Raw genomic sequence first — 27,588 nt, forward strand, 5'->3', positions numbered from 1 at the left:
ACCAAACGGTAAGTAGATACGTACGCACTCACAGAGTTTGAGGGATTCTTGGGCAGAGCGACCAAGACGCAGAAATACATCAAGTTGTAAAATGCAACAGGTTGACCTGGTTTTTCCGATTTATTTACTGTTTATCGCACAAAACATTTAAATGTCACCTGGTTGGAGTGGGTGTGACCGACTCTGATGAGACCTAGTTGACAGTTTGAGTTAGTTATTCTGCAGGTAATTTCCAAGTCCACAAAGCGAAGCGACGCTGGCGAGGAACCGGTTGGACTCCTGTATTTATTTATGCGCGGTGCGGCCGGGTCGAGCGAAAACACTGAGGTGTTATTCAGACGCCTCAATATTAATGGACGTTGTGAACTTTATAACGTTGCTCCGTCACGTCGTCGTCTGAGGCGGCGTGTGTTTGTTCAGCATGCATTTATGCAAGCGAGCAAACATGAGGGAGGAAGTGTGTTTGGTGAATTCGCTTAAAGGCCACTATTAGCATACGGCGGCAACAAACAGACGGGGAGTCCTGATTTCCATTCAAAGTCCCAGAAAACCTCACGAATGAGACGACTCGGAGAGAGACGGGCCGAGCGGCTGCGGCCCGGGCGAGGGGTTAGAACCTATCAGGCGAGAGAGAGAGAGGGTGGGGGGGGGGAGAGAGAGAGAGAGAGAGGGAGAGAGAGAAAGAGGGGGGGAAGAAGGAGGAGGAAAAGTTAGGAAGTTGTAGTCAGAGCGTGTGTGTGTGTGTTGGTGTGTGTGTGTGTGTGTGTCTAACCTTTAAGCCGAGTGCCCCCTGTGACTCCTCCATCCCTGATTAGTTTACGGTTCACTCCCAAATCAACATAATAAAGCGTGTGATGAGGCTGATGAGATCTAACAGCCTGCTCTTGTTTACCCGCTGCAGCACCAGCTCCTTCTCCGCTCGTACCCCTGTGTGTGTGTGTGTGTGTGTGTGTGTGTGTGTGTGTGTCTCTGACCCCGAGGCACCAAGTCACTTGATGCGTCTTGCATCTCTCTATCTAACTCTGTATTTACACACATTAGCTCTGCAACAAACACACACACACACCCACACGAGCCCCCCTCTGTAGTCCCCCCCCCCCCTCCCACACACACACACACACCCCACCCTCGGTAGCGATCCTAGTCGTGCCGGCGGATCTCAGCGGAGGCCGGGAATCCACATCCCCTTTAGGCTAGTCCTGGGGTGCATTTTATTCCACGCACACACATATACACAAGTCTCTAACTACACACACACACACGCACACACATACGCGTGTTGTATCTTAATGAGCCAAGTAGATGGTTGCTGTGAAGGCGACAGCAGAATGAAACCTCCTCACCAAGGACTGACCTGTGGTTCAGGGGTGGCAGCAGCTCGGCGGGGAGCTCCTCTCCCGGCGCTGATCAGAGGCCCGCAGCACCGAAGCTGCTCGCGCTGACGCCCGCCGCCGCCGCCACCCAAAACCAACTGATTAAACGCCACCGTCGCCTCAGCTCAGCCGCTATATGGAAAGAAAGCTTCCTCCCTTTTATATCTTTTTTTTCACTCACTGTTTGTTTGTCAGTCTCCTTTGTTGTCTTTGTCCTCTGCTGAGACAGCGGCGCTGGTGGATTGGAGCTGTGAGCGCGAGGGATTTGTGCGTAATTAGCTGAAACGTTCACCCAAGCAAGCACAAAAAGTTAAATTTTCAACTTTTTGAACTGTATTCCCTTCGCTTTTTCTTTTTTTTTCACGGTATTTCACTGACACTCTGCTTCACTTCCAAGATCAAAACCTTTCTTCATGGTAGAAATACATTTTATTTGAGTCTTTGGAGTACGTGGACGGCAAAACAGTGCTGCCAACTTACAAGTCCTATTAACAAGTTGTGCAAACTTAAAGCAGAGGGAAGTGTGCGCCTGAAAAAAAGTTGCAACTCTTAGAGAATATATGAATATATTGACAAAACGCTAACAAACGTGACAGTCGGAGTCACTGGAGGCGCTGATCAGTGTATTATTAAAAGTGTGTAATCTCTCCCTGCTGAATGGGTTAATATCTATCAGTATTAATTAATTATCGCTTAATTTAACAAGAACTTGAAGCAGGCGACAGGAAGGATGAGCGGGTTTATTGTTGAAACGTGTCCATATTCAGATTTGGATTCAGGAGATGAGGAGGATGAAGCTCAGGGGTCAGAGGTCGAGGGCGGCCTGACCCGGCTTTCTGTCTGTCAGCGGCCAATTCGCAGTAACAGCCGTCTGCGTCCGGCCGTATAAGCCGCAGACGCGTCGCTGCCCGAATGCGGGGACGTCCTGGCACAAGCGGAGGGTGAGAAGACGCTGCCCATTATCTGACACCTCTGGCCTCTTCGCTGGAGTCGTCCAAGGACGGGCGGTGGATCTGCCAGGCATTCGCCGCTGCCAGCACCCTCGTGCCGCAGGAGCAGAGACGCCCAGCGTTAACTTACCCGCCGTCTATGAAGCTTTCAGACTTCAGGAGGAAAATATCTCGGTAAACACGTTCATATAAACAAGACAAAGCAGTTTCAAGTTTTGAGCTTTGTGGCAAGGGCCGGCGATTCAGGCGTCTGCCCTGCCCCCTCTGACCGCCTGCACCTTTTGGCGCCCTTGACCGCCACGAATTTGGCCAGGAGCTTCTCTGGCCGGATCGCGGAAGGGCTGGAAGAAAGACAGGATGAAGGGCAAACAAAGGAGGAAGCTCACGCCAACGCCCTTGAGCGACAATAACCACCGCACGCATGAAGCCAACTTCCCATTTATCTCATCCAGTTTTTTCTCTCCCCCTCTCTCTCCACCTTCACTCTTTCCCTCTCTCTCTCTCTCTACCATTTCAAACTTATCCTCCCTCATTTCATACTCGACGTCCAACCTTTTCCCTTGCACAGTGACAAGTAGGAGAGATGGGGGGCTGGCAGAGGGGGGGGGCATCTCGAAGCAGCGAAGACAGAGGGACGCCCAAGCATTATCTTATCTCTGCCCACTGACAGCAAGAAGGAAGGAAGGAAGGAAGGAAGGAAGAGAGGAAGGGAGGAAGGAAGGAAGTGAAAGGGGGAGGAAGATGGAAGGCAACAAAGGGGGCCGAGCAGGCAGGCAGGCAGGCAGGCAGGCAGGCAGTCGGAGCAGCAGCAGCAGCAGCAGCAGCAGCAGCAGCAGCTCGGCTGGTTCGGCAGCGCAGGGAAGCAGCGGCTGGCAGCACAAAGGACGCTTCCTCCCTCTGTTTCCCGCCTCCATTAATATCCCAGCTCCAGCCCCGCATATATCCCTCATTCATTATTCATGAGCCGACCAGGAGAGGAGTGTGAGCGAGAGAGAGAGTGAGCGAGCGGGGAGGAAGGTGGCGAGGCAGAGGGGGCCAGAGACAGACCCAATCAGTCCCGCTTTCAAATGACACTGAGTGACAGAGCCTGGGGTTTTTTTTTTACGGCTCGAGATGAGACGCGGCGCCACGGTCAAAGGTCCACGCCGGCCTCGCTGTTAATGACCGGCAGGACGACGCGAGAGGCTGCAGACACTCGTAAAAGAGGAAGAGGAAGAGAGAGAGAGAGAGAGAGAGAGAGAGAGAGAGAGAGAGAGAGAGAGAGAGAGAGAGAGAGAGAGAGAGAGAGAGAGAGAGAGAGAGAGAGAGAGAGAGAGAGAGAGAGAGAGAGAGAGAGAGAGATGTGGCACTGGGGGGGGGGTTTGCCCAAACTCATACCGGCGTGCCACACGCCTAAATTACCCGACATGTGACCTCAGCGAGAGAACGAGCATCATGACAAGCAGCACAAATCAATCCATACCCACACACACACACACATGCACACAATCAAAACAATGTCATTTGTAAAATAACGACTCAATGCTTTTGAAATACAACAACACCGTTCTGTCAAAGCAGGTTTTGCATGTTTCTATAGTAGTTCAGGAGGTCAAAGGTCATGGCGGAAGCAAAGACAAAGACGGTTTAGCTGAATCTGGATGGACGATCACAAAATGCATTTCCTCTCTCTCCGGGTCACTGTGAGGCTCGTTCGGCCTGATGTGGGCCTAAACACCGGCTGAAGCGATGCTGCGCTCACATCGTGTCGTGGATCGTGACGCCGAGCTGTCGTCCCTCAGGCGCCGGTGTCACTCACGGAACGACGCCGAGAGATTAGCGAACAAAACGAACACGTTACCACGAAAAAAGGGAATTTTTAAGCAGAATGTATGGTAAGCATTTTGGCAAAAGACTCAAAAATATTTTATCATCTCATGGGGCATCTGGTGAGTATGCCTTTGCTGTGTGTGTGTGTGTGTGTGTGTGTGTGTGTGTGTGTGTGTGTGTGTGTGTGTGTGTGTGTGTGTGTGTGTGTCTTCCCGCTGCCTCTGAAATGGTAATGCCCTTAACCCCATTGCTGCGTAGACTTAGCAGTTGGTATTGACTTTGTGAACGTTTACCACTGAGGATTCAGACTATTCAATTCTATTTCAACTGAGGGGCTGCAGACGGAAAGGGAGGAAGTCCCCAGGCTCCATGTTACTCACACACACACACACACACACACACACACACACACACACACACACACACAGGCGGGCACACACGCTTAGACTCTGTGTTGAATGTGTTATTCTCCAGTGATATCGACTCCATCGGTTTTTAACCCCTCTCTGCTGGAGACAAACGCTCTCAACATAACAAAGGCACCGTGTGTGTGTGTGTGTGTGTGTGTGTGTGTGTGTGTGTGTGTGTGTGTGTGTGTGTGTGTATGTGTAGTCTACATTTTTGGATGGTTGTGTCCGTCCTGTGAATAGCCGTCACACATGGGAACACAAATCTACAATCGATGCAAAATCTAAATAAATCTCCAATTTTTACATTTTGACACACGTTCCTACACGCTTGAAATCGTTTCCCGCGCTGCAACGTTTCGCTCTTTTCTCATCAGACGACGTTGGAATAATCAGATATTTCTTGTTTGTTTTTCACGACCGGTTTTCTCTTCTTCCTCATGGCCGTGGCTTTGTACGGTTTGTTTCCCTCCTCCCGCTGCTGCGAGAGGGCAGAAGACGCCTGTGGTTTCCCGTCGGGCCGCTGCTTTTGAACGTAGCCCCGGCTCTCCATCGCTCATACGCGGGAGCATTAGGCCCTGTCACAGCCGCTCACTCAGCCAGACCCTTTATCAGGCCACGGCCATAGATCCTCATTAAACGGGCTGAATCTCTCGCTCTCTGACACTTTGGCCATCACGCGTCCACTACCGCCGTCTCCCCGCCAAACTACCATTTTTCCATCCAAATGGACAGAGGAGAGAGAGAGAGAGATGGAGAGAGAGAGAGAGACGGTGGCCATCGTTTGTCTCCTTGCAAGCAGAAAAAAGGGAGAATTCAAGACCGTCTGGGGATGTTTGGATGTTTTATTCCTATTTTCCCCAATTTTCAAACTTCATCTCATCCAGCACTGTGATGCACGTCCTCATTAGGCTCCTGATTGGATTCTGAGCAGTGATTGTTTGACTCCTATCGACCCTATTTCCAGCACAGATCATCTCATTACAGGGGTTTACTAGAAACGAGTCAGAATATTGAAATAATCTATAATAAGAGAGAAGGATGACACTTCAAATTGGTGTGAAATCGCCCTGTAAACAAACAAACAGGCTTAAACAAGAACCAGAGGACGAGTCGCTGTCAAGCATCTCCAACGTTTCAATCCATTATGGGACATTTTGCTGGTTTGTTTGTCGCAGGGTTTCTGTGTGTTTCTCCGTCCAAACGTCCGCGTCCATTCCCAAGGCAGGGACATTGTCTTGAACGTGCGTCTTTGTGTCTCTGCTTCCTGTAAGCGTAACATAAACTTGAGCGGACATGGAGCTAATCAGAGCAAACTCGGTGGCCGAATCGCGGTCAGGAGATAAAGTGTCCGCTGTGTGGTCCACAGATAAGAGACGCTCGCTGCTCCAGCCCGGCTCACTTCCTTGTTAGTGCTGGGTCAGTGAACTGCCGTCCAGATTTCTAAATGGCCACTCAACAGCCCAGAACTGGATCTGTGTGTGTGTGTGTGTGTGTGTGTGTGTGTGTGTGGGACTGCTGCCTCTGTCACTCTGGACTTTCTCACAGAGGAATCCACTGTTTAACCGCGTCCCTTCTTGCGTCTTTAGAGGGACATGAGGGAGGTGTTTACCTGCGGTGTTACACGCTCTTCGTTCCGTTTTCTGCGGGCTGAAACAAACAACCTCCTCAGGGGGCTTTGTTGTATTATTGAAGCAGGTAAATATCAGTGGCATGCACTATTTAGCAGGCATGAACAGAGGAATCCTCGCACTCTCCCTGCGTCTTGACCCCGTGTCTTTAACTACACACACACACACACACACACACACACACACAAACACACACGCACACACACAAAAGCCACACACAATCATCTCCTGCCCCTGACCCCCAACAACAGAGAGCCAGTGAGGTCTGAGCTGCTGCTGGAGGATTGACTGGCAGTTTGTGTGTCCGCAGAGACACAGAGCCAGTGTGTGTGTGTGTGTGTGTGTGTGTGTGTGTGTGTGTGTGTGTGTGTGTGTGTGTGTGTGTGTGTGTGTGTGTGTGTGTGTGTGTGTGTGTGTGTGTGTGTGTGTGTGTGTGTGTGTGCACGTGGCATATACAGGCCGGGCCTAGCAGCAGAAAGCGGGATCTCCTGGGACGAGTGTGTGTTGGGTCAGGTAGAGAGGAATACAAGAGCGGAGGAAGGGAAGAGTGGGAGAGAGAGAGAGAGAGAAGGTGAGGGAGGGAGAGAGAGGGAGGGAGAGAGCGAGAGATATGTGATGTAAAAAATGGATGCATCCTCCACCTCCCGCTGCTTCATGGTGTATTTGTTTGGCGTGCAGGAATCTCTCCCACACCCACATACAAACACACAGCATATGTATGCGTGCGTGAGGTGAATCCGCTGTAGAGTTAAGATTCATACATTCATCTTCCACGCCGGTGTGTGTGTTTGTGTGTGTGTGGTTGTGTGTATACATATATTTTTGATATTATATATCAACATTTAATGGCGGCAGGCGGGAGGGAGCATCCAGATTTTTTTTCCCCACCTCGGCCTGAATGCGCCAGATCTGTCACCACACAGGGGGGCAGAGAGAGAGGGGGAGGAGGGGGGGAGTAGGGAGAGAGAGAGAGAGGGAGAAAGGGGAGAGGGAGAGAGAGAGGGAGGAGGGGGGGAGTAGGGAGAGAGAGAGAGAGGGAGAGAGGGGAGAGGGAGCGAGAGGGAGAGAGGGAGGAAGGGGGGAGAGAGAGAGAGGAGGGAGAGAGGGGAGGGAGGGAGGGAGGGAGGGAGGGAGGGAGGGAGGGAGTGAGGGAGGGAGGGGGGAGAGACAGGGGGGAGAGGGAGAGGGGGGAGAGAGGGGGGGGGGGAGAATGTCACTATGGAGGTTTGTCTTTCTTCATCGTCTCAGTCCTGTAGTATTTTAATTGGGTTCCTTCTCTCTTCTCCAGAGAAGAGAGGAGGATGAATCAGGGGGGAGGTGGAGGAGAGGAACGCCGCTCCCAGGTTTCTGTCCCCACCTCCCCAGCTACGCCACCTCATCATCATCATCATCACCATGGGCTACCAGGACGCCGTGGATTCACGCGTGCCTCTTCCGCTCGCCATTAGCCGCCGCATTGCATTGTGTGCCAGCGTGTGTGTGTGTGTGTGTGTGTGTGTGTGTGTGTGTGCGTAGCCTCATAGGGAACAATAGCGCGGCCTCTGCGTTCCCCTCTGCGCCATAGAAACGCCAGAATGCAGCTGAAGCCCAAACCGTCTCCCGGCGACTGTCACACACTCCCCAGGTAATGGACACACTGATTGAGCCTGGGAAATAGGACGGCGAATGTCTGCAGAAAGTAGTGTGTGTGTGTGTGTGGATGATGTGTGTGAGTAAATAGGGAGAATGCATGTGTGTGTGTGTGTGTGTGTGTGTGTGTGTGTGTGTGTGTGTGTGTGTGTGTGTGTGTGTGTGTGTGTGTGTGTGTGTGTGTGTGTGCGTGCGTGCGTGCGTTGTATGTTGATGGTTGATGTACAGGCCTGCAGGGCAAACGCTCCAGGCTGCTCTCGTTAAGAAGCTGTCAGTCATCTGTAGAGAGGAACCAAAAGAAGTCCAAATCGCAACACTGTGTGTGTGTGTGTGTGTGTGTGTGTGTGTGTGTGTGTGTGTGTGTGTGTGTGTGTGTGTGTGTATAAAACGCGTTCAGCCACTTGGCCGTTCACAAACACAAGCGAGAAGAAGAAGTGTGTGGGAAATGAGAGAAGGATGTGGCGCAACGTGGACCCACACTGCCCTCCAGTGGCGCAGAGGTGCAATGACACCGCAGAGGAGGGCAAAGTGGTTAAAGAAATGGAGCGAATGTCTGACAGGTGAACGTGAGGAAATGTCCAGTATCTATCAATACGTATCGACTTTGTATCCTCCTTGTGTTTGTTACAGAAGCTTGATGACGAGTTTCCAGTGATGCGGCACACCAATGCAGACAGGAAGGAGAAAGGGGAAGTGTGAGAGATGCTTTTGTGAGTCTTAACACACACTTCTCTATGCACTACACAAGTCTCATCTTTGTGATTCAGAAACTGTGTGTGTGTGTTTCATTATTGACGTACATTCACAGTATTAATTGCCATTGTAATCTTTAAAACATTTGGGTTGGGGCCTTTTTGTAAATCCCTAAATGGTAAATGGTTTGTTGCTTCACACCAGGGTGGCTTGATTGGTAAATTCTGAGCTCCCAGAGTTGCAAAAGGAGAAACACAAAGTGAAACTCAAATGTGTGCCAACGTTGTGATATTTGTTGAGAGTTGTATGTAACCACAGACTCTGTGAGCGGACAAAGGATGCAGCTGCACGCACATCAGTCGTTGCCATGGCTGCCAGCGCGGCACCTTGATTGTGCCGACTCAGACGTTCACCTCTTCCCAAATGTGTTAAAAAAAAAGGGCTTAGCCGGGGAAGATGATGACATCGTATCTGCTGAAAAAGCAGGAGAAAGAAAAGGAGATGAAATCGCCTCTGCTGTTGTCAGCAGACGTGTGTGTGTGTCAAAATAGAAGCTTGTGTTAAATAATAAGTAGCTCAACTAAATTTGTCTAGTCAATCAAAAATCTATTAACTGAAACCAGAGCCTAAAGACGTAACATTTATTTGTCTTACTGGATCAGCAAATATACAGAAAGGCACATTTTCAATGGTAGGATGTAACTTTCAGCCCATATTTACATTTTTATCATATTCATATAATTTACATACATATTTACCTCGAAAATCCCCCCAAAAAATTACAGTGCAGCAGGAAAGTAAGTAGGTCTTTCCATGTGAATCTGAGGTCAAAGTTCCTCAAACCAACATAACCCCTGCTCCATGGGTGCATTGTGTGAATGTAGCACACACACACACGCACAGGTGCATTGTGTGGATGTAGCACACGCAGACGCACACATACTCTCCCAGTTTAATGTGTGCAAAAAGTGAAGTAAAGGAAGAGGTTGTGTGAGGCCACGCCCCCTTCCCAGCCCTACATAAACACCCAGACCTTAAAATAGAGGCCGGCTCTGACTTTTACTGTTCACACCAACAGTTTATGACTCATCATCACACAGTAAAAGCTCCTTTCTCCTTTCTCTGGTAGTGACGTTTACTTTCTCAGTTTTAATTTTACACCACCGAATTACACAGTTAGTGAGCACTTAGGGAATGAGCCACAGTTAAGGTAAGAACAGTGTTTTCCCCTTAAATGTTACCAAACACACACAGTAGCAACATGCGGGAGGAAAGTGACCACCCAGCATGCAAAGCACCAGATTAAAGGGGACGAATGATTAAATGTGTACCCGCACTTATTACTGCTCCACCTTGCTGCAGCACTGTTGTTCCCACTGAGTGGAAATTAGCTGGTAATCAGAACTGTCACTTTATAAGACCGCCTCTAGAGAAGCCTACTGTGCTCTGATTGGCCAACCGTGTCCGGGCCTGAGCTGGGAAAATGTGTGTGTGTGTGTGTGGTTGTGTATGGTTGTGTGTGTGTAACCAGGTGTGTAGGTGGGTTAATTTGTGCATGTTGACCAAACGTGATGATGCATGTTTGTGTTTGTGGCAGTTCAGCACCTATAGGTTTATCTTCTTCTTCTTCTTAAACGTTTTCTGTCGGCCTCAGTCATTCATTCATTCTTCATTTGTCAATATACTAAACATCTTTACAATAAACAGTAAAATGAGGCGCATTGTCGGCCTGTAATACAAAGTGTGCATCTACAGTCCCATAAATCAGCATATTTAACTAAACTCTGGTTTGACAGAAGAAGAAGAAGCCACAGGCAGACACCTGATTGAGTGTGTGTTCACTTTGCTCTTGGTGCCGTTTCCCCATGAGGCACTTCCTGATTACGGTGAGACTTTACAATGAAGAAGTGGAAATAGCCAAGAAGCGTGTGTTTCACCAGGCGAGGAGGAAATCCAAATTTAGATCTTCACGCTAAAAATGCGAGTTCTTGGTCTCTTTGCAGAGCCTGTGGGGATTTCAGGCTCACACTTATGGGGACCTGACTTGGGATTTGTGTTCTATCTTCTTTTTGTTTTTATTTGTGTATGAATGAGGCATACAGCTGCGCCCGTATGTATTCTATAGTGTAAATAAGTGCCTGTATGGGCTCAGTGTGTAACTGTACTTAGGCTCTGTACATTACTTCATATGACCGTGTGAAATGTGTGACTGTGTTTCATCCGCACTGGCATCAGTTCATCGCCCAGTATGAGCGTCTGACCCCCTGCAGAGTTTCACCGCTCCGCTCTTCCCTCTTTTATCCCCCATTTACTTGTGTATGTAAACAGAAGTAAAGCATTTTTGGGGCTCCAAGGCAGTGAATGATGATCAAACAATGTAGCGCGATCAATGACTTTGAAGAGATCTAACATCCACATAAATGTGTTTCACAGCAGAAAGCAAGAAATCCACTTTCTGCAGCCAATGGCCACGTTTCTGTTTCTCTTCACGCCGCCAGAAAAAACCAGAGAACAAAGTTAGAGAGGAAAGACGCCAAGCTTTGTGTGTGTGTGTGTGTGTGGAGAGTGTGTGTGTTTGAGTAAATGTGCTAAACAAGGCCTGTAAGCAGGAAAACAGGCGTGTCGAAGGCGCGGTGAAAAGTTTCACTACTGCATCGTGTCTTAGAGGTGAAAGTCCCTCCAGCAATTGTTCAGTAAAAGACGAATCTTTTTAACTTCAACAACTTCAACAACTTCAACAACTTCTAATTTAATTTAATTTAATTTAATTTAATTTAATTTAATTTAATTTAATTTAATTTAATTTAATTTAATTTAATTTATACCTATATGTAAAATAAACCAGGTAAATGAATATGATAATAAAATAAAATAAAATAATTTAAGAAAAACATCCAGTTAAAATCATTTTAGTTGGCAAAAAATGTCAAATAAGTCGCCATGTTAATTAAAATGAATGATTCTTAAACAAATGTATGTATAAATGAAGCAAGGACTTGGATTGGATTAAAACTCAAAAAGTGAATGAAAACAGACAAAGAAGGAGGAGTAGAGTGAAGAATGAAATGTTTTGAAAAGAGACAAACTATCAAACCTTGAAGCTTGAGTATAAAGAGCATAAACGCCTGAACGCTGCAGCATCAAGTGTTCAGTTTGTGTAAAGATCAACAAACCTGGACCTTCTGCTTCACGTGGCGTCAAACATTAAATCTTCAGCCTGAGGCCTGCAGAGGCACTTTGGCTTTTCACGCCTCAGAAAGGAGATGTGAGGATTAGATGACTTCCTGTTCTTGGTGGCGTTGCCTGAAACAAGGCTTCCTGTCACTCATAGGTAAGGTTGGAGCTGACTCTTTTTCGCGTGACATCATTCGCGCTCGCTCGACTTGAAAGCAGAGGCGAGGTTTAGGGTTGGGGAACAAGTCCAGGAAGCTGTATCGACTGATAAGTCTTCAGCCAAGACGCATGCAGCCTGAAATTAAACTTTGACACTCGTTTTCCTCTGTACAGCATTTGGACTTACATCTTTTATTTAGTGGGGTCTTCTGTTGGGCCCCGTTTGGACGTATGGTGTGTGGCCTCACACACACACACACGGACTCTTGGATATGGCGGCGCTCTGTGGACTCCTGCTGCTCTGGGCCGGACTCGGCGGTTTGGTCAACTGTAAGTAGCCAGAGCAACTTTTCAGACACTCTATGACGGGAGAGTGTTCAGTGAAGACGTGTCCTTGTCTTCCATCAGCCCGAAAAGCCAGAAGTTATAAGAAAAGAGGATTTCCTATAAAAATGAAATGCTACTAATGTTTAATAATCAAACAGCTGCTTTTGACGTTGACGTTTTCAAGAGAAGGGTGAAACGTTTGTCGTCCCGCACTTGAGAATTGAGAATCACTTGAGAATTGGAAAACAACTTGGCATCAGTTAATGTAAAAGAAGGTCAGATGTCTATGTGTGTGTGTGTGTGTGTGTGTGTGTGACATCTCCGGGCTGTGTCGCTGCATCTCTCAAACGTAATGAAAAGACACCAGACGGCTCAAACCTCTCGTGAGCCAAAAAGTGACACGTCTACACGATAATCAAAGTTAAAAAAGAATGAAACGCTTCAAACGTTTGATGCAAAGCTGTGGGAATGTTTGCAATGTTTCTGTTCTGCTTTGACATTTTGTGTGTCTGTGTGTGTGTGTGTGTGTGTGTGTGTGTGTGTGTGTGTGTGTGTTCGTGTGTGTGCTGGAGATGAAGACATTTGTCAGGGTGTGTCCCTTGCAACCTCTCCATTTCAGCCACAGTGCATGTGTGCGTGTGTGTGTGATGTTAGTGTAATCTGCAACATGTCAATCTCTCTGTTTGCAGTTTACACACACACACACACACACTCACACAAACAGAATTGAACTGTGATTGTATGGAAAGCGTTCAAGTACTTACATATACATTACACCTACTTACTTATAGAATAAAGAGAACTTAAAACAAAAAGAGCTTTATATAAACTAAAGACCAAAGATTGTGTGTGTGTGTGCTTGTGCGTGCACGTGTGTGTGTGTGCTGCTTTCATGTACTTGCGAGTTTGCAAAGCCGACCACTTCCGTGTTCCACTCTGAGCCGCTGTGTTTCCTGGCAGACTTGAGAAGACGAAGAAGAAAATGAATTTGTGTGAGAAAAAAAAAGACATAAAGAAAAGAGGAAGCACAAGGTAGAAAATGAAGAAGTGAGGTCAGAAATATTTATCATGCATAAGGACTGTGTGTGTGTGTGTGTGTGTGTGTGTGTGTGTGTGTGTGTGTGTGTGTCTCTCTGTGTGTGTGTTTGTTTGTTTGTTTGTTTGTTTGTTTGTCACGATCAGTAAATGTGAAGGAAAACAGGGGTGTCAGTGCCGAATCACAGGCAATAAGTCTATGTGTCTGTGTAACGGTGCATTCTGGGAAATGTGTGTGTGTGTGTAGGGGTGGGGGGTGCTGCCTCCTTTGGCCTGCGCCTCAAATGTCACACCTGCACCAAAACCAAAGTAAAAAGTAAATTTCAGGGTGAAAAGTCGTCAGGTCTGATGATTCCGGATATCACCAGATTGCTTCCTTGCCTCCTTCCCTCCTTCCCTCCTTCCCTCCTTCCTCTCCTGTAGGACTAAACTCGTCTAAACTCTTCACTCGTCGCTCTGCTAACTCCTCTCTCCCATATAGATCCTCTGATAACAGGCAACTGGTGACCATTTTGTTCCCCTATTGGCAAGGAGACACATGAACAAAACCAGATCCGGCTAAGCGCTTTCATTCAAGCTAGCTAGTGAGACAGCAATAATGCTAGCAAACTATGACACCAGCTAACTTGCTCACGTTTCTACTGACTTGATCTGTAAATAGATAACGCAGCATAGTCACATCAACACCTGGTAGCTTCTTTTTTATGGCGTCCTAACCAGCACACACCCACATCGTGTGACTGGCGCCATTTCTCAACTGGTGAGTGTGAGTGTGGTTTGGCTAGTGACATGCGCACAAAATGTCGCTGAAATAGCGAGAGAGAGAGAAACAGAGAGAGGGAGCAGTTTTCGATAGCGGTGCCCCATTGGCCGCAGACAACGCCACAGAGAGGAAGACCGAGTGATACGAAAACTCTGCGTGTAGCACGTGTAGGACCGACGAGACACAATGCAACACCTCGTCATGGATTTATAATCCCAGCGTTCCCCCTGTGTGTTCTTGTCGCTTTTTAAGATAGAGGATCCCGGCCCTAACAACAGGTTTTCTTGACCATTGAGTCCAGGACCTTGAATCTTATCTGGACAATATTCTGTCAACAATCACAAGTGTGTTGCAGTGTATGTAAACTCAGTATGAGCGACGGGCTGCGTATAGCAAGTCTGAACCACTTATACACGCATCAAATGTTGATTTTCATCATTAAAGGCAATGTAAATGTAGTGCAAAGGCCCAGAAATGAAGGATACTTGATTTTAACGTGTGTTTCATCTGATTCCACCATCAGAAAGCATGAGGCTAATAAAGGAGACACAAACACACACACACGCACTGTACCTGGGTGTGCCTATAGGGCTGCTGCTGATGTAACCTCACACATTTGTTTCACTCCACATTACAAAAGCATCCGCAGAGACAAACAGGCTCCATATAAAACTTTGTTCTCACGCATTTCAACAACAGAAACTTCACTTTAATAAATGATTGTTCACACACACACACACACACACACACACACACACACACACACACACACACGCACACACACACACACACACACACACACACACACACACACACAGAACCAGCTGAATTGGTCCTGGGTGCAGAGGTTGCACTTGAAATGTCACTGCAGTGAGCGTGCATGAGCGACGATGCACCGAAACTGGGATGATCTGCACCACTTCCTGTCGTCTCTGTGCTGCTGCTCACTGCTGCTGGCCGCCGCTATTTTTTCAAATGTATATATATATATTATTATAAAGCTCCGAGACACGTAGATGGCGTTGTAGTTTGAGTGGCAGGCGGCCTCATGATGAATGATTGAGATTCCTCCTGTTTAATGATGGAGACGTAACATCTGAACCTCCATCTCATCAGATCACAGAGCGTTCAGTCATTTTCAAGCTGTTACGTTTACCAAGACATGAAAGCAGCAGAAGCCTGAGATGAATTAAACATCTGAAACTTCTATTTGAAATGGATTAATAATCAAATGGAAGATTTTTAAAAAGTAGAATGATTAACAAGTTGAATGTTCTGTCCCTCCATTTGTAAGTATGAGAAAGGTATTCACTAGAAAATGAGGTCAGATCAAATCAAAACATTACAAAGATTCATTATTTTGTTTTGTGTTTTTCAACCTTTGCTTTATTTTTATTTATCTATTAACTAAAACAAAACAAACAAATTAACAAAGTGCCAAACGTGCTACACAGTGATCGATTACAGCCATGAAGCAGACTATCAAGGCTTCTTCTTCTTGATGCTGCACTGCATCATGGGAAAGCGCCGCCACAGACAAGAGAGCTGATCTATAGTGTACAATCTGGCATTTTTCTAAGCAATTAAAACTCCTCAAAGAGACAAAGTCCAGAGTGGCCGTTGAGTTTGAGTCAGTGGGCCATACTGAAAGGCGCTTTGTTCGCTTTGGGGATGTTTGAGTGTGAGTGAATGCAAGACAGGAAACTGTGGTCAGCCTTCTGAAATAGCAAGTGCGGTTTTTGTTTTTGCTACATTGTCATAGCAACCAGGTTGAGTTTCTGATGAACACGATTGATTGTAACGACTTCTTTCTCCGCTTTGGCCCAGTGGGCAGAGTGTGAGAAAGTCACCTTTTATTTTCACATAAAACACAACGAGGAAAAAGCCTTTTTGTGATGTTTTACATATTTATTACAAATTTCTAAGTCACTCCTTGAATGTGTGTGAGTGTTTTGCTGACCTCCTTATTCATTCTTTCTTTTCATTTCAGGCAATACAACAGCTGGAGCAGGTGAGTGAAACCTGAGTACAGGTTTGAATCGTCTCCCCTTAGAGCTGCTCTATGTTCTGACTCTTTATTCTCTCTCCACTATCAACAACAATATCCAGGTATCAACAATGGCCCCCAGCCTACAGGTGAGACTCCTGCTGCATCCAGATGTCACAGAAATGTAAAGTTTGACATGTGACATTGAGCCCTAACATCAAAGCTCTTCAAACCTTAAAGATGCTCCTGTAATGGGGTGGGGGAAGGGTTCAGTATGATGAGAGACCAGCTCGACTTCCTCAAACTCAGATGCTTGCAGGAAAACCCCACAGTGTTCATGCTGAATCATACCAACAAACTCAATTGAAATGTTTATTTGTGCGTGAGGATTCATTACAGTACAAACTGAACTGAGAGGTGAAGTTGTTGAATGTGTTTGTATCGTAAAACCCTGCATTACGCCGCAAAAGACACAAAGCATGAATTATTTATCATGAATTCATAAATCAGGATAAAGCTCTACATCTGAACCAATCAGATAAGAAACAAAGTGCAAAGTGGTTTTGATTGATAAGTTCTGAGCTTGACAAATATGGAAGTTAGTCAGCGCTGTTTTATGTTTATGTCACATTTGCACGGCAGATACATTCTTTTGAGCCAAGCTGGTATAGATGAAAAGTTCCAGAGTTACACAAGAGTCGCTCTTTATGGACACATGCACACACCAGGATCTAACTACAAATTGTTTAGATTGTCCTTTCATCCTGATAGGAATCCATAAAATGCCACGCTGACATGAGTCTCCTCACACTTTCACCTCTTTTGTATTGACTTAGAAGGAGAATATGTTAACTTTTAAATCATTTGCGAGGCTCAGAACCTATCAATCAACACTCAGTGGCGATATCCTAGCTGTTATCCTCATGCTGCGTTTGAGCTGAACAGTGCCGTTTGTTTGTTGATGCAGATGACTCAGGCCTCTCACACACAAGCACCGTGACTGCTCCGGTCACGGCTTCACCTTCACTCACCTCCCTCTCCTCAGAGTCTCCATCCCAGGCACCCACTCCCACCCAGACACAGCTCGGTAAAGTATCCAGTCGGCACAGTGAAGGTTATCACTGATTGATGAAATAAAACAGATTTATTATTTATCTTAAATTTTTTTGTGACTTTTTCAAACAAACGTCTAATTCCACATGATGGGAGTCAGATTAGAAGCAAAATCATCTTTGTAACAAGAAACGACAGGATTTCTGCGAGATGATTCCACCTTGAGCTTGACAATTTTTTTGAATTTTTTTTGTCAGTTATGGGTGTTTCACCTGCATTAATTTGAGCCATGTGAATATAGACACTTAGAATACAGACACATGCACACACACCAGTGGTAACCATGGCTACTAATCATTAGTGTGGCTTTCAAGCTGCAGTATGTAACTTTTTAAATGACATTTTTTTTTGTAGATATACGCTCATTACATCCTGATAGGAATCCAATAGATTGAATTCTCTGTGAAAAATATCTCTCTATAGCGCCTCCTTCAGATGGAATCTGATTTTGCTAAAAGCTTTGAGCCCAAAAAGTACCATCATGTACCATAAAGGGGGTCCACTACCCCAGTTGTCTGTCATGTCTCAAGTTATCGGGTAGTAGGTGTTGTTGGGACGGTACTGGAATGCAGCAGGCAGGATTCACCAGAAGTCTATGACGTTTGGTGCAGATGCTGTAAAATGACGATTCCTTACCAGATACCATACCAGAGTTGTATGCCAGGTTGTGTTCAGAGTGGTTATCTGAAACTGTCCTTGTGCTTCAGATGAATCAACCCCCAAACTTGCACTCACCGTGACTTCCTCGGTCACGCCTTTACCCGCACTCACCTCACCATTCCCCACCTCGCACTCCTCCTCCCAAGCCACCGAGTTAGCCACTCCTGGTAAAGTATCCGGCCGCAGCTTCAGGCTTTCCGGAGACAAAGTGTTTCTGTGTGAATGTGACCTCCAGCATGTCCTCCATCCTCCATCCCACAGCCACCACTCTCAATGCAATCACCGCCGACCCTCAGGCAAACAGCACGCAGACCTCACCTCCAGCCACCACTCTGACTCCCACCCCAGGTTGGACTCATTCTCATTCTCATTCTCACTCACTCATTCAATCTCATTTACACGCCCTGTGATAGGAATGTGTTAAACAGGGGTTTTTGATGTATAGACAGACCGCTTGCCATTGTTGGAAGGTGCAATTATGTTAGCAGAGACCACACCACAACAATGCAGGCAGGAGGGAGGGATAAAAGGGTCGACGGGAAGAACGAGAAGGACAACAGGGAAGAGAAGCTCTATGTTCTCACTCTTCATTCAAACCTTAAAGATGCTCCTGTATGCGTGTAGGGGAAGGGTTTAGTATGATGAGAGACCAGCTCGCACTTCCTCAAACTGGTGTGAGGGCGGAACGAGAGGGGCAAAAGGAAAGAGATGGGGGGGAGGGGTGTGAAGATGGAGGAGGTGTGGTCCCCGCTATGGCCTTCATTTAGGTGCTATTGTCAAGTTTGTTGTGTTGTTGTTTACTAATCTCTCATCAACTGTGCTTGTACCTTTCAGAAAAACCACAGCCAACGTGTGAGTATCTGTCTCATTAAGTCACATGTCACCTACCTGAGCCTTTCACACACACTTTTCTATTTTACCGTCGCCGCACGTCCTCGCTTGTTCGTCATATTTGTTCTGTGTGCAGGTTCGTACACGATTGAGTCCAGCAGGTTTGACTTTAAGTTTCACATGAATGCCAGTGAGAACGGCGGCACATTCACCATAAGCCTCACAGAAAACCAAGATCTGATCCGCCCTGAAAACCAAACCCATTCTTCAAACTACTCTGAGAAGACGATCAACGCCCTGAAGCCCTGTACCACTTACACGCATCAAGTTAAATTTACCAATGGTAACAGAACCACAATTTGTCAGAGTAAAAGTGGAACCCAGACGACAACAGAGCAATTGAGTGAGTAAAATGAATTCAATATATGGCCCCTTACTATGAAACTGTGTGTGAAAACGGATGAAACATTGATCCCTTTCAGATCTCACCAACATCTTGATTGACCATTGCCAACCCGGACATGTTTGTTTCGAGAGTAAATGGAAAATCCAATCTGCACTTCAAACCAATGGAAGAACCACAGAGACGCTTCCATGTACAAACGGACAGGAAGCCCTTTGCATCAAACTGGATGAGAAGGATTTTTGCTCCAATCTGAATTTAACCTTCACGTGTGGGAACACCCCCGTTCCCCTCAACCAATACATCGGTGTTGGTATGTACGACAGATTTGACGCATGCTGTGAAATCCAGTTCAACCGCTTTAATCTTCTCCTATTTCTCCACAGATCTCTTAAACGTTGCGGAAATACTTCAGCCTCTGCCCACCAAGCTGCCTGCAGAAATTCTGCCGGTTCTGCCGCCAAACTGCAAAAATCTCACCATCAATTACACCTGCATGGGTAAGTCAGAATGAAGTTGCACAGTGTGATCCAAGAGCCGTGATGTATGTGTATCAAATAGAAATTGATTCTACTAAACATTCATCTTATGTCATGTATATCAATAAAGAATAAATGACTTATGAGCTCCCTCTAATGGAGAGTTTATAAAGTGCACTGCATTGTGTCCAAATATCGTCCCAGTGTCCTCATCTGGAGACAAAGTTACCTGCTCATAGGCTTTACATCACAGATACAGACTTACAGAGCACTTGTGTTTCCTGTCCCCAGCACATAAGGAGAATGTGTCCATACCTTTGTCGGATGTGAAGCCCTTCACAGACTACACCTGCACCGGCAAACTCAAGAACAAAGACCTCATCCTAAATCAGACGACTCCTGTCAACGTCAGGGTTGACTGCGGTGTGTGTGACAGTCACGTCTCCACAGTGCGACTGCAGCCCATATCGTGCCTCACTTACAAAAGTCTGATTCTTTGTGCCAACAGATATTAACATAAACCTAACAAAGGAGCCCGTACCCACGGCCCAGAGCGTTTCGCTTCAGTGGAACATAGACAGTACCAGATGTCCTCGTCACATTCTTGATCGTCAAAAACTTTCATACAACTGCCGTTGTTTAAGTAAACCTTCGGCTTCGGACAAATGTGATGATAAGGCACATACTAGTGAGTTATAATGTAACTGTGATACTTCATTGAATTGTACATTGAATGTTGTACAACTGTGTTCTGCATTGTATAAGAGAGTAGGATGTCTTACTATTCATCTTAAGTGATAACTAATGGGAATTATACATTTAAATGATGAATCATAGCACAGTCAGTGATCCTTGCTGATTAAATCTGATAGGACATAATAAATATGTATCGTAAATATAAAACATGCAGATGAGGTTGACGTTGCCTGTTTGTACTGTAGCTAAGAACATAATCTCCTCTATTTTCTCTCTCATTTGTTCACTTTTTCTCACTGAGAACGATTGTTTCGTGTTTAATTATATTTTGTATTTTCAGTGTCTTCGGACCAAAATAAGGAACAGGAATGTTTTATCAAAGATCTGCTACCTTTCACCACTTACACCTGTGAAGTCAATCCTTTCTACCAAGGCAACGCCACAGAGACTCAAATAAAGCAAACGTGGAAAACGGACATCGGAAGTAAGTAACTAAAAAAAAAATGTAGTGACGATTACTTTTTATAACATCAAATGGGGCTGTGTATGTATTGTTGAATATTGTATTGTTGAATATTGACCTGCTTGTCATACCAAGTAAAATATCATTTCACCAGTGAATAACGTCTTTCTTGACCCTCTCAGAGCCTAATGCAGTCGGTAAACTGACCGTGTCGGTTCCAGAGCACAACACCATCTCTGCAACCTGTGGTGGTACCTCTTGCTTCTATGGAAGAGAAAAAAAATACATAGCTCGTCTCTTTAAAGATAGTGAAAAAGTGCGGGAGATAACCAATACGTCATGCAACTTTCATTTTAAGGATCTGAGCTACTTAACAGACTACGTCCTGAAGGTACAGCAAAGGCAATACTCATTTAAGTTCCCCTAGTTTGCTCATATTCTAGTGATAAATCCTGACATTGTGTTTTACCAGGTGACTGCTTCCAACGGAGTCTCTGAGAGCGTCCCAGCGAAAAAGGATGTTGCCACTCTTTGTGCGTCTTTTCTTACTTCATTCACGTTACTTCATTCACGTTGCACATGCATGAAATTTCCTCAGAAAATGGACCCTGTTGACTTCTTTCACTTTTCTATCGCTCCGCAGACAACGACAAAGCTGTCATCGGCTTTCTGATCTTCCTCATCCTCCTCACGTCTGTGGCGCTGCTTTTTGTGGGCTACAAGATCTACATTCTGAAGCACAGGAAGTCCCAGTAAGGAGTCCCCCTTCACCCATCCATTTTGGATTACATTACATTACCACCCTTCGCAGAGGGGGGAGCAATTGAGGGTTCGGTGCCTCGAACCGGCGACCCTCCGGTTCCCAAGCGGAAGCACTACCCACTGAGCCACTGCCTCCCACATATCCACAATGTAAACATACAATACTGGCTTTTTTTATTCAAAATTCATTCAACTAATTCCAATATTTTCTCCACAGTGACTTGAGTGAAAATATGATGCTTATTTCACAAGCAGGTGAGTCGAGACTTTACCTATTTTTTCTATTGCAAATTAGCAGCAGAAAAGACAGATTACGTAATATGGCCTCTAAAATTGAAATAAACACAAATGTCTAATTATTTTCAACGGACTTTAGTGTGTTTATTCCCTATGAAATACAAACAACATGAAGTGATGGTTAGTAGTTTATAAATGAGGATTATTACAGGATTGCTTTGTTGGAATAATTTATAAAATAATCTACAGCAAACTTGATTGAGTGTCTCTGCCTGTAAACTTTGTGTGTGTTGGTCCTGCTGTTGAAGGTGATGAGGAGAGCTTACTGACCGTGGAGCCCATCGCTGCTGAGGTCCTGCTGGAGGCCTACAAGAGGAAGGTCGCCGACGACGGACGACAGTTCCTGGCTGAGTTTCAGGTATATTTTGTACTGACGTACTTCTTGTTGTTGTCCTCCTTTTACACTGTAATGTAGCGGCAAGTTTGTGTGTGTGAACATAGTGAAAAACTGCAAAATGTAAAGTTCATCCAAACTCTGAAAGTCTTCAAAACAGACCTCTAGATAAATATGAACACAGAAACATGCTTATTGTGTCTCCTTAAATGTTCTGCCTAAGCTTGATAACAAAGAAGAATATGTCTGAACGTTTCCTCATTTTCTCCATTTTCTTCAGAGCATCCCCCGGATTTTCTCCCGGTACTCTGTGAAAGAAGCCAAAAAGGCCTGTAACGCCCCCAAGAACCGCTACGTGGACATCCTGCCCTGTGAGTGGAGGCCCGGCCTGTCTGGGTGCTTTTGTTCTGTCCCTCGTTGTCTTTGTCCCCACAAGGCCACGTATCTTACAGACTCTGTGTGTAAAAGGATTCAGCAAGTGTGTAGAACACAAACACACACAGTGACGGTGTGTTTCTCTCCTTTGTCAGATGATCATAATCGTGTCCAGCTGACCACAGGAAATGGAGAGGCAGGGTGTGACTACATCAACGCCAGCTTCATCGACGTAAGGAAACACACAAGTCACTCCTGCAAATTACTGAAGCTGCTTTTACTGCTACTGTTATCTCTGCCACACACACACACACACACACACACACACACACACACACACACACAGCCACTCACTGAACTTGTTTCCTCACTGCAGGGGTACAAGGAAAGCAAGAAGTACATCGCAGCTCAAGGTAAAGTATTGTTGCCCATTCTTCACACACACACACACACAGTTGCCACACACACAGTATCATATCATATCACTTTTCTGTTTGGTGCTAATTGTGTGTGCGTGCGTGTGTGTGTGTGTGTGTATCCTGTTTATGTTTTGTAGGGCCAAAGGAAGAAACCGTGAGCGACTTCTGGAGGATGATATGGGAGCAGCAGTCCTCTATTATTGTCATGGTAACACGCTGCGAAGAGGGTAACAGGGTAAGAGACAGTTAGTTTGGGGGTATTAGTTACTCTCCTTCACACACACTGTGCTTTTACCTTTCATGGAAAATATGAAGTACTTTCTTTATCTCATAGTCTTATTGGCTCTTCTCTTCCTTCCTTGATCGCTTCCACTTGACTAATCCGACCCTTGACCTCACCGTCTGGCAGGTCAAGTGTGCCCAGTACTGGCCGTCTCCAGACAGGGAGACTGAGATCTACGAGGAGTTTGTGGTGAAGCTGAACACAGAGGACCACTGTCCTGATTACATCATCCGCCATCTCAGCCTGGCTAATGTGAGCTTCCATCAATGCTTCTGTACATGCGGTGCCTCTCAACAATACATTACCCATGAATAGATCAGTGCACACCTTCAGAAATGTGTGTGTGTGTGACGGTTTGTGTATGGAAATGTGTGAGTCATGTATGAACGCTGGGCGTCATGAGGAAGTAAGCAAGAGCTGATGGTGCCGTTTCATTCGCGGGGGAATTGTCAAGTCTTAAAATACAACCAAAGACTGCGACGGCTCAACACAAACCACCCCTTGACCCTTGTGACCTTGTGTGTGTGTTCAGAAGCGTGAGAAGAACTCAGAGAGAGAGGTGACCCACATCCAGTTCATGAGCTGGCCGGATCACGGCGTCCCGGGCGACTCGCACCTCCTGCTGAAACTGAGGCGACGCGTCAACGCCTTCAAGAACTTCTTCAGCGGCCCCATTGTGGTCCACTGCAGGTACGGAGCGCTCCTGTTTGAGTCCTGAAGTCCTCTTTATGTGTTTGGATGTGTGAAGTATTGAACCAAGCTTGACTCCTAATTCTAAAATCTCTCCTCACCAATTTCCTCAGACCGTTTTGTGTAAACAGTTGCTTCATCTTTTCAGTTGCACCCTGGCATCCGTTGTTGTCCTCTTTGCTTGCTACAGATGAAGACGTGCACTGACATGAACTTGTTTCCTTTGATGTGTAGCGCGGGCGTGGGCAGGACAGGCACCTACATCAGCATCGACGCCATGATGGAGGGTTTGGAGGCAGAGGGCAGAGTGGATATCTATGGTTATGTGGTCAAACAGCGCAGACAGAGATGCCTCATGGTCCAAGTGGAGGTAAGTCTGACCTTTTCCACCACATTATGTCACATACCTTCAATGCTGATAGGATGAAATAGGTAAAATGCACTTGTTATACTTTAAATTGTAATTTGTTTCCTCTTGTCTTCACAGTTACAGTACATCCTGATTCACCAGGCGCTGATAGAGCACAACGAGTACGGCGAGACTGAGATCCCTCTGTCTGAGCTGCACAGCACGCTGAGCACGCTCAGGCAGAGCAGCTCTGGCAGCGAGCCCACGCTACTGGAGGACGAGTTCGAGGTGAGACACGTCATCTGTCTCATTCACACACCAGTGACACAAATAAAATGTGTTTCAAAAACATCACCGGGTAAAAGTTGACGTGTAACTATGGAGACAAATGTTTGTTTGGTAACGCAGAGACTCCCCAACTATAAGACCTGGAGGACGTCTAACACAGGGGTCACAGAGGAGAACATGAAGAAGAATCGCTCCTCAACCGTCGTCCCCTGTGAGTATGAGCTCAGCGTCCCTGTCTCGCTCACACACACACCTCTTATGGACGTAAATGTAAGACTGAATGTCCTAAATGCGGTCGGTGTTGTGTTGTAACGTCTCCAACGTGCGGCTGTCAGACGACTTCAACAGAGTGCTGCTGAAGCTGGACGAGGGGCGGAGCCAGGACAGTGAGCAGGACGACGACGACGACGAAGATTCATCCGACGAAGAGGATGAGGAGACCACTAAATACATCAACGCCTCCCTCATTAATGTACCTGACCCCACACACACTTTCATCTTATGTGGACCTGTTTCTGTGTGTGATACATAACAGCGTGTGCTTAAGCAAGAGAAATGTGTGTGTCTTGATCGTGCAGGGTTACTGGGGCGCTCACAGCTTCATCGCGGCCCAAACTCCACTGCCAGACACCACCGCCGACTTCTGGATGATGGTTTACCAGAAGAAGGCCTCGATTATTGTCATGCTGTCCGACTCCAACGAGGGAGAAGAGGTACTTACCCTCCTTTACATCCTGTTATAGAAACACCCTACAGGGCTGCTTTCTGATTTACACATCTGCTTGTTTTGGAAGTCTGACTCCACCTACTGGGGCAAAGAGAAGAAAACATTTGGGGACTTTGAGGTGGAGTTGACGAGCACCGACACCTCCCCGACCTTCATCACCCGCAACATGCAGATCCGTCACACAAAGGTAACGCTGCTCTCGCTTAGTAAGCTTTCACTCTGCACTGCCCACACACACACACACACACACACACACACACACACACACACACAAACACACACACACGCACAAACGTCACATTGCGGAACCTGCAGTGTGACCCGCCATTTCACCAGAATTTCATAAATAGCATTGCGTGCTGGTTTAACCCCTTGATGCTTTTGTTGCCAACAGAGGAAAGAGTCTCTTCAAGTGAAACAGTTCCACTTCCTTAAATGGACCAGCAAAGAGGAGAAACCCGGAGATTTGATGGACATGATCAAGCACGTCAAGCAGGCTGGAGGTTATGACAGCGGCAAGCCTGAGACCATCGTACCGCTCGTCGTCCACTGCAGGTCAGACAACACCAGAGATCTCAGAAAAGGGTCCAGATGTTGTGGAAATCATCTCACTGTCTGATAAACTGCAGGTTTTACAGTCAAAGGATGTTTACAAGACATAAATCTATGGTTCTTATAGCACAAAACCCCTTTATACAGTTTATATTTCCAAAGACACGACCACAGTGTTGCAGGTTGACTCATCTTCATCAGACGCTGCGTTGTCTCACTTTGTCAACTCACTTCCTGGCCTCCGCTGCAATGTGCAAAATTTCCCCACCTACTTCAGCTTTCAAGCCCTAACCCCCCCCCCCACACACACACACACACACACACACATTACATTTTTAACTGCTCAGTCTCGTTGAGTTTCCGATCAAGTCGACTAAAAGAGCTAAAAAAAAAGATCTGATGTAACTTAACACCTCTAAACTTCAGCAACTTGAATGCGTAGTCAGAGTAGCACAATGTGCCCGTGTCACTTTATGACAGGAGGGACATACTGTATGTTTGATTCCCTTCCTCTGATCTGGCTTTTCCCTTACATGTGTAACCATGAGCTCTAACCCCGTCTCTCAGTGATGGCTCCACACGCTCAGGAGTGTTCTGTGCTCTGTGGAGCCTGATGGACAGCGGGAAGACTGAGAAGTTGGTGGACGTCTTCCAGGTTGCCAAAACCCTGCGTAAGGAGAGAGCGGCCATGATCGACGACAAGGTAAAGAGAAGGGACAACGTGTCAGTCTGCACAGATGAGAGAACTAAACACTTTTAACGTTTGAACCTGTGTGTGTGTGCCTGATAGGAGCAGTACCAGTTCCTGTACGACGCCCTGCACTACGCCTTCCCCGTCCAGAACGGGGAAGTGAAAGCAGCGTCCGTCTCCGCTTCAGACTCTGTCCTGATAGTGAACGAAACAAAGACAGCCGAGGAGCAGCCGGCCGGCACTACCGACCAAACCCAGAAGGGGGAGGAAGAGCAGGCCGAGCAGGAGCCTGAGGCAGGAGCCAAACACAAACCAGAGGAGGCAGAAGAGGAACCGTCAGAGAAAGCACCAGCAGGGGGCAGCAACGGCTCCACCGTGCTGGAGGTGGACGTGTGAGGTTTGGGGTGCGAGGCTAGATTGTAATTGCTTTATGACATTTGGACGCTTTGTTTAGTTACTTTGTGAATATGTAAAGCCAATGTAAGTTTGGATGAGAGATGTTTAAGAATTTGATCAAATGTTTTAATATCAACTCTCAAAAGTATAATGAAAGACCTAAACTAAGTTATAAATAGTAGTAGAAAGTGTGATAGGATACAGGACAGTTCTGTACGCTTGTTATTGTTATTATTTGTGCAACTACTCTGCTGTTGTCAAACTACACGGCCTTTCATTAATAGTGGCTTCAAAAGGGCTTCAAAGAGCAAAAGGTTTACTTCATTTTACTTTTCCAATGTTTTTCTCTTCTTTTAGCCCAGTGTTACTATTGGTCTGTGTATCATTTTCCATTCTTAATAAATAATACAATTTATAGTTTGATATATCTGCAGGTACTAAAGTATTATAGGGCTCATCTTTACAAAAATACTTATTTATGCAAATTAGTTGCATATTATTGTAAAGGTTTAGATTTATTAGGACGGGTTCATGTTGTTTAAAGCTGTTTAGCATCTCACATTAAAGCCGTCTGATGCATCCTGTCAACATACACACAGGTTTTCTACTTGTTACTTCTGGTTTGGTTTGGTTTCCTGGCTAGACTACAGCCTGAACCCACGGCCTGTTTTGCCTCTCTTGAAATAAAGAAACCGTGACTTTCTGACCTGCTGCTCTCTCTGTCCATTGCACCGTCACCACTCACCACCATGTAGCCTGAACCTACAGCCCAGACGCTAAATTTGCTCCAAACTAAAAAGAAGAAGAAGACAGTTGAGTGTCACATGATAAAGGATGGACCAA

General features: G+C 46.2%; 1 protein-coding gene across 4 annotated transcripts; it reads left to right on the top strand.

The window, feature by feature from the left end:
• The first annotated feature begins 11,841 nt into the window (after positions 1-11,841).
• Positions 11,842-27,451, top strand: ptprc (protein tyrosine phosphatase receptor type C). Of its 4 annotated transcripts, XM_076152981.1 has the most exons (33): positions 11,842-12,155; positions 15,941-15,961; positions 16,060-16,086; positions 16,905-17,024; positions 17,758-17,877; positions 17,972-18,058; positions 18,545-18,562; positions 18,678-18,944; positions 19,024-19,257; positions 19,331-19,444; positions 19,715-19,846; positions 19,932-20,111; positions 20,460-20,603; positions 20,765-20,973; positions 21,055-21,115; positions 21,226-21,334; positions 21,562-21,599; positions 21,890-21,999; positions 22,256-22,346; positions 22,506-22,582; positions 22,727-22,763; positions 22,907-23,004; positions 23,179-23,304; positions 23,585-23,742; positions 23,977-24,112; positions 24,230-24,379; positions 24,500-24,590; positions 24,715-24,851; positions 24,958-25,092; positions 25,174-25,293; positions 25,501-25,661; positions 26,226-26,361; positions 26,449-27,451. In XM_076152981.1, the coding sequence occupies exons 1-33, from the start codon at positions 12,098-12,100 to the stop codon at positions 26,743-26,745; spliced, it is 3,999 nt and encodes a 1,332-aa protein (XP_076009096.1). In that variant the 5' UTR covers positions 11,842-12,097; the 3' UTR covers positions 26,746-27,451. The 4 variants fall into 4 exon arrangements, with proteins under 4 accessions (XP_076009096.1, XP_076009097.1, XP_076009098.1 ...); XM_076152982.1 differs by lacking the exon at positions 17,758-17,877; XM_076152983.1 differs by lacking the exons at positions 16,905-17,024; positions 17,758-17,877.
• The last annotated feature ends 137 nt before the right edge of the window (positions 27,452-27,588 follow it).

This window comes from Genypterus blacodes, unplaced genomic scaffold (assembly GCF_046128005.1).
Source record: "Genypterus blacodes isolate CSIRO-AG114 ecotype Tasmania unplaced genomic scaffold, CSIRO-AGI_Gbla_v1 ptg000058l_1, whole genome shotgun sequence".
Classification (NCBI taxonomy): domain Eukaryota; kingdom Metazoa; phylum Chordata; class Actinopteri; order Ophidiiformes; family Ophidiidae; genus Genypterus; species Genypterus blacodes.